The sequence below is a fragment of the Anguilla anguilla genome, chromosome 17, assembly GCF_013347855.1.
Source record: "Anguilla anguilla isolate fAngAng1 chromosome 17, fAngAng1.pri, whole genome shotgun sequence".
NCBI lineage: Eukaryota > Metazoa > Chordata > Actinopteri > Anguilliformes > Anguillidae > Anguilla > Anguilla anguilla.
Genome location: NC_049217.1, coordinates 27,382,909 through 27,388,908, shown reverse-complemented (window position 1 = coordinate 27,388,908; position 6,000 = coordinate 27,382,909). Strand labels below are relative to the sequence as shown.

General features: G+C 45.5%; 1 protein-coding gene across 2 annotated transcripts in view; it reads right to left on the bottom strand.

Annotated features, from left to right (window-relative positions):
• Positions 1 to 261: 261 nt before the first annotated feature.
• LOC118216195 (protein shisa-6-like) overlaps positions 262 to 6,000 on the bottom strand; it is a 78,504-nt gene continuing 72,765 nt past the window's right edge. For both annotated transcript variants that reach the window (XM_035397270.1, XM_035397271.1), the window contains exon 8: positions 262 to 3,980. In XM_035397270.1, the coding sequence (XP_035253161.1) occupies positions 3,412 to 3,980 (569 nt within the window). In that variant the 3' untranslated portion in view covers positions 262 to 3,411. The remainder of the gene's footprint in view (positions 3,981 to 6,000) is intronic.

The following is a 6,000-nucleotide window of genomic DNA, read 5'->3' as shown; positions in this document are numbered from 1 at the left end:
GTGCGTGCGTGTATGCATGTGTGTGTGTATGTGCGTGTGAGTGTGTATGCGTGTGTGTTTGTGCATTTTTCCAAGGATTGTCCTGGTGCCATTCAGAATGGACCTCAAGCCACCTGTCTGAGCCTGTCAGTAGGCCTGAGGTTTGCTGCATGTCTAGGGTTTCAAATTTGGGAACTTTTGTTGCTCTAAATAATTGCAAAACACTTTATCTGCTGGCTGGCTGTGTGGCAAATGTTTTTGCTGTTAGTGAGCAATTCACTGTTGAAAGAGCTTCATTTGCTTTATTTGTAATCCATAAATAATTCTAAATGAGAAAGGTTGAGGGGAAGTCCTTTATGCTAATTGAGAAGTTTACTAAACGCATTATAGTTTTATACAGTCCATATACAATGTGCTTTTCTAAGTCAGAACAAGGACATTGCAGGAAAAAAAAGCCCATGATTTGTGCAAAGTCACAGATACAAAGGTACTTTGTCATAATTTCTACAATAAACAATGAATCCATGAATGAACCTAAACATAAAAACACAACTTTACCCCTTTACAGAGTGACACCCCCCCACTGCCCCCCAGCACCACCAAAAATAAACAGTACAGTAATATTTTCATTTTTTTATGCCCGAGAATACCTACAACAGCATTTCTAATATTTGAAGATAATAAGCTGTTCCAAAGCAAATATTTCAAAACCATGTGGATATAAAATGTTTGCTCAGCAGATTACAAAGCATGACTAGCAGATACGATTTGTGATCCTAAAAACAGGATCTCAGAAACAATGACGATTGGGGAAAAAAAAATAGCCTGAAAATCAAAGCTTCAGATGAATACATGTTATATTTCAGGAGTTAGTGTATTTTTCAAATATACATTCTGTGTTCTTTCATCTGAAACGGTTCCGTCTGTGAGACAACATGTCTGCTGCGCACTGATGCTGTCGGAATTATTTTGGAGGTCAGAACCCCCCCACTCTCTGTTATACATAATAAAGCAAGGGACTCACAGCATGGTGCATATGGCTGACTTTAAAAAAAAGCTCATAACTGTCATTTTGTGTTCAGCTGAACCATTCAAATTAATAAATCCCACCCCACTGCTGCCCAGGTTTCTTTGACTTGACTGCAGAGTTTCTGGACGGGTGTAAACCTACGGAAAACTGATTGTTGCATCTCAGTCTGAAGTAAATATTGTTGCCTAAGTTTTATCTCTTCCTAAACCACCTGCATAACCCGTTATAATGCTTGACACAAGCATACACAAACATTCCCGATGTCTCATGCCAACAAACCACGTAATTCGAGGGACTGCATCTGTCATGCCACCTCAAGCTGTGGTAGACATTTATGAATGGTTGTGTGAATTAATATGCATCATCGCTATGGTGTTATGCGAGGTTAGCGTAGGCTACATCACACCTCACTGAATTTCAGTTCAAGTCGAGATTTCTCGTTTAAAATGTTGTGACATCATACTCATAGCAGTCACCTTTCAGCATTGCATAAGGGCAAAAGCATGAATTCATTAAGAATTTAAAAAAAATAAATCTAATCATTTAAAATTAATTTGGGACTTGAATGAAACATATGTTTCTCCCCTTCATTTAAAATGACTAGAAATATCCCCGCTCAGGACTAACAAATAAATAAATCTTAAACATTGCAAGGGCCTTTTCATATTTGATAATGTTCCAATTTAGTAAATAATCCACATCTTCTTTTGAAGATTCCATCTCTAACCAAAGCTGAGGTATATGTCTCTCCTGATGTCTGTTTGCTTGCTGGCACAGTGCACTGTACGTCCTCACTGAAGTCGTAAAGGAAAGTGAATGCTCAAGGCCAGCTCCCATTATAATTAACATGAATCACAATGTAGGATATGACAAGAGTCTGAACTTACGTGTGTTGAATGGGACTCCGTAAGATAAGGCATTGCTTTAATCAAAACGTCTCAAACGATTCACAGTTTATTCCCTCCTTAGCTACCAATCAGGACGCGTCTCTTTGTTGATTGTTTTCGGGTACGTCGACAGCTCTAACGATGTAAACTATTGCACAATGACTATTACTATTCCATTTGACACCTGCGGTAATTTATATGCAACCACAAAAAGCGTTACCGTTGTGGGAAAGCGAAAGCAGCTTTTCCCGGTCAAGCACAGATATGTAGGGTAAGAAAATGAAAAATTGAATAATTTTTCACTTTTTGTTAATTAAAAAAAAAAAAAAAAAGAACTACGCTAAGAATAACTGTTCAGGTACTGTTCACATGTCAGTCGGTGTACTGCACAAGCTGGCTGTCAACAACTTTGTTCATTTGCTTTTTCATTTTACAAACATTAAAACACACACACCTCACATGCACATACCTCACACAAACACACACAAACCCATGAACACATACACACCCACACACACATTATAGTTCCCCTCTGAGACGTCAATAGTCGCTTTTCATTCTATAAACATTATAAAACACACACACACACACACACACACACACACACATCCACCTCACACACACCCCCCCCAAACACACACACACACATACATACAAACACATTATGGTGCTCCTTTGACACATCCGTAGTTGGTTTACTGGGTGGTCATATTTGATATTGTGGCTGATGTCTATGAGAAGTATATGAAAAGGTTGGCTGCTGCTACCGTAGCATATTTACATTCATCTACGCAGAAAGGAAACCACACTGGCAGGTTTGTTTTCAATAATGAGCTGAAAACCGTTAGCAGAGAGCAACCTGTGAACGAAGGAAACGTAAAAGAATAACTTCTGATGGATTGATTGTGCTTTTTAACCCATATAGCCACTTCCATATTGAAATGGGTTGTTTTGCTGAGGCACCGGCAGAAGGTCTAAACACTTTCGTAGTTCTCTAAAGATTCTCTAAAGCTATGACAAGGTCTGGAAGTACAAATAGTCAGTATATTTATATATGTATAAATTTAATACAGGTTGACTCCAGGTCTGCACACTTAAAAATAGTCTCTGGACCCCAAAGTTGCGTCCGTCCCCCCCGGGTGCGATGATGTGAAGCCCTTCGATGTTGCCCGATGCGTGGAAAAGAACAGCATCCTTCCGCAAGAAACTGCCGAAAGTTTCACATTTAAGACGCCAACAAAAAGAATGGAATGGGCTGGAGAGCTGGCTGGTGCTGTAAGCAAATAATTCAGTCTGTTGGCTAGTTATTGTTTATTCAAAAAAATAACGGAAATTCAAAATCGAAGGCGACAACGACAAAAAAAGGGCTCACCCCAGAAATCGCAAGAGGCCCCGCAATGACGCCGCCCCGGCCCCTTGGATCGCCAAGGGTCGCCCCCCAAAATATCTAAGGACTCCCCAGAGTTTTTAAATTTTTCTGTAGGTAAGCAATGTAATCCTTGCGCCCCCTGCTGGTCAGACAGTTACTTCAGTCTTGCTGGCCGTGCGGTACTGGTGGGCGTGTCCGGGGATGTACTGGAGGTGGTCGACCGTGTGGGTTCGCCGCGAGGCGAAGGCCTGCCTCTTGGACGCGGTCGGGTTGTGGTTGACGGTCAGGGTGTTGTACGAGTCGCTGGACGCGCTGGGGTGGGAGTGCATTTTGGTCATCTTGTAGCGGTCCATGACGGGCGTGGTGGGCACGAACATGTCCGTGTGGGACAGCGCCCGCGACATGGCCTTCTGGCGGAAGTTGGCGCGCCTGAGCGACAGCATGCCGTCGGGCGAGAGCAGGGGATCCTGGGAGTGGAGCCGCTCGGCGGACAGCAGCTGCTCCTCGGACAGGATGCGGCCGCCGTAGGAGGACAGGCCGTAGTGGTGGGTGGGCGTGGCCTCGGGGGACAGCACGTGGTCCTGGGACAGGGCCCTCTGCACCCGCCGGGGCCTCTGGCGGTGCCGCGGCGGGGGCAGGTCCGGCTCCTGGCAGATCGTTATGGCGTGCTGGAGCCGGCGCTTCCTCGCGTAGTAGTCCTCCACGTCTTTATCCGCTGCGCGAGAAGGGGGGGGGGGGCAGGACAGGACAGACAGATCAGCATCACACGTTTTCATCTGTGTTCAAAGCCCCGCCCCTAACACCCCCCCCCCTTTAACTCCCTTCTGCAGCTCTGTCTCATTGCTGCTTCTTCAGACCCAGATCCAGAGTAACCTTCAAACCGCTGGTCCTCAGCTTTCAGTAGCCAGCTCCGCTACATTCTTATTATCATACTTACATGAGAGAGAGAGAGAGGGAGAGAGAGAGAGAGAGAGAGGGAGAGAGAAAGAGAGAGAGAGGGAGAGAGAGAGAGAGAGAGAGGGAGAGAGAGAGAGAGAGAGAGTGACAGAGGGGGAGAGAGAGAGAGAGTGACAGAGAGAGAGGGACAGAGAAAGAGAGAGAGAGTGTGTGTGTGTGTGTATATGCATTCAGTTTATGCGATATATGATTAGATACATACAATTCCATTTGTCACATGACCAGATAAACAGATGTTAAATTTGCAAACCAATCCTTAGCTCCAGCACAAGCATTATGCCCCCGCCAGCAAATGAGGCATGTGCACATACAAGAGTGCCACAAACCCATGTGTACCCAGAATTCCCTGCGTACGGGACACCTGACAACAGGATGTCCTGTTGGAAGAGTTCACAGAGACGCAGAGGCTTATATGGCATACAGTCATACAGTCACACCTGTACTACGTCCACATCAGTCACACCTGTACTACGTCCACATCAGTCACACCTGTACTACGTCCATCTCAGTCACACCTGTACTACGTCCATCTCAGTCACACCTGCACAACATCCACCTCAGTCACGCCTTAACGATGTCCACCTCGGTCACACCTGTGCTACGTCCATCTCAGTCACACCTGTACGACATTCACCTCAGTCACACCTGTACGACATCCACCTCAGTCACACCTGTGCTACGTCCATCTCAGTCACACCTGTACGACATCCACCTCAGTCACACCTGTACGACATCCACCTCAGTCACACCTGTGCTACGTCCATCTCAGTCACACCTGTATGACGTCCACCTCAATCACACCTGTACCACCTGAGACCCCCTCATGCGCTTTCAACAAAGTTGTCATTTCGATGGGTCACGTAGGACACTGTGTTATACAGACCGCCAAGGCTTGCTGTCGCTGTAAAAGTTAAACAGTACGTGTGATTTCTCAAGGATGGAAGATCAATGTGAAGGCAGCTGTTTGACAGCTGGCATATTGAGCTCATCTTCATAAGCAGTCCTTCTGTCCTCCAGCAGCCAGATGGCGACAGTGAGCCTCCGGGCTGACAAATCATCATCAGCAATACTCCCATTGCTCCCATGATTTTGTCATCTCAAGGACGTATTGTCCCCGTTTCAGTCCCTCACGTGAAAATACGAAGGTTGACTGCAAACGGTCGAAAAAATCCACCAGATGTCTATGGAAAAAAAAGCGTCTATGGTTCTGGAACGCGAATGGGAGGGAACATTCAGAAAGCAAAGGCCAGGCACTTGCAGATAATTAACACAAAAGCCCTCCACTCGCTCTGATTAAATTCGATACCCGGCGTTTCCGTCTCTGTCGGCCATTGATCCCGCTCAGAAAGGAGCCTCGGAGAGCGGCGTCACACAAAACCCCGCCGCCGAGCCGGCGATGGCAGAGCGATATTTTTGAGAGGGGTTGGGGAGTGGGGGTGGGGGTGGGGGGGGGGTGCTTTAGGATTACGTCCATTCAGAGTCGGAGCGGACGCGATACGATCGTTTCGCCCGTTCTCAGAGAGAGGATTGACACACATACTGTTCAGAAATAAGAGAGTATTCAAAATCCTTTTTTCTATGGTGAGGGAAAATGAAACGAGAGAACAGTATGAGTCTGTCTGGCCGTCGTCTTTACGGACACGGAAAAAAACCAAAAAATAAGTCATTCTCAACAAGTATTTTAGTCTTATATTTAAAATCTTATCTGTATTACTTATTTGCTAAATAAGGCGAAAGGATTGCCAGTGAGGTTTGACTTGTCTTTCCCCATTAACAAA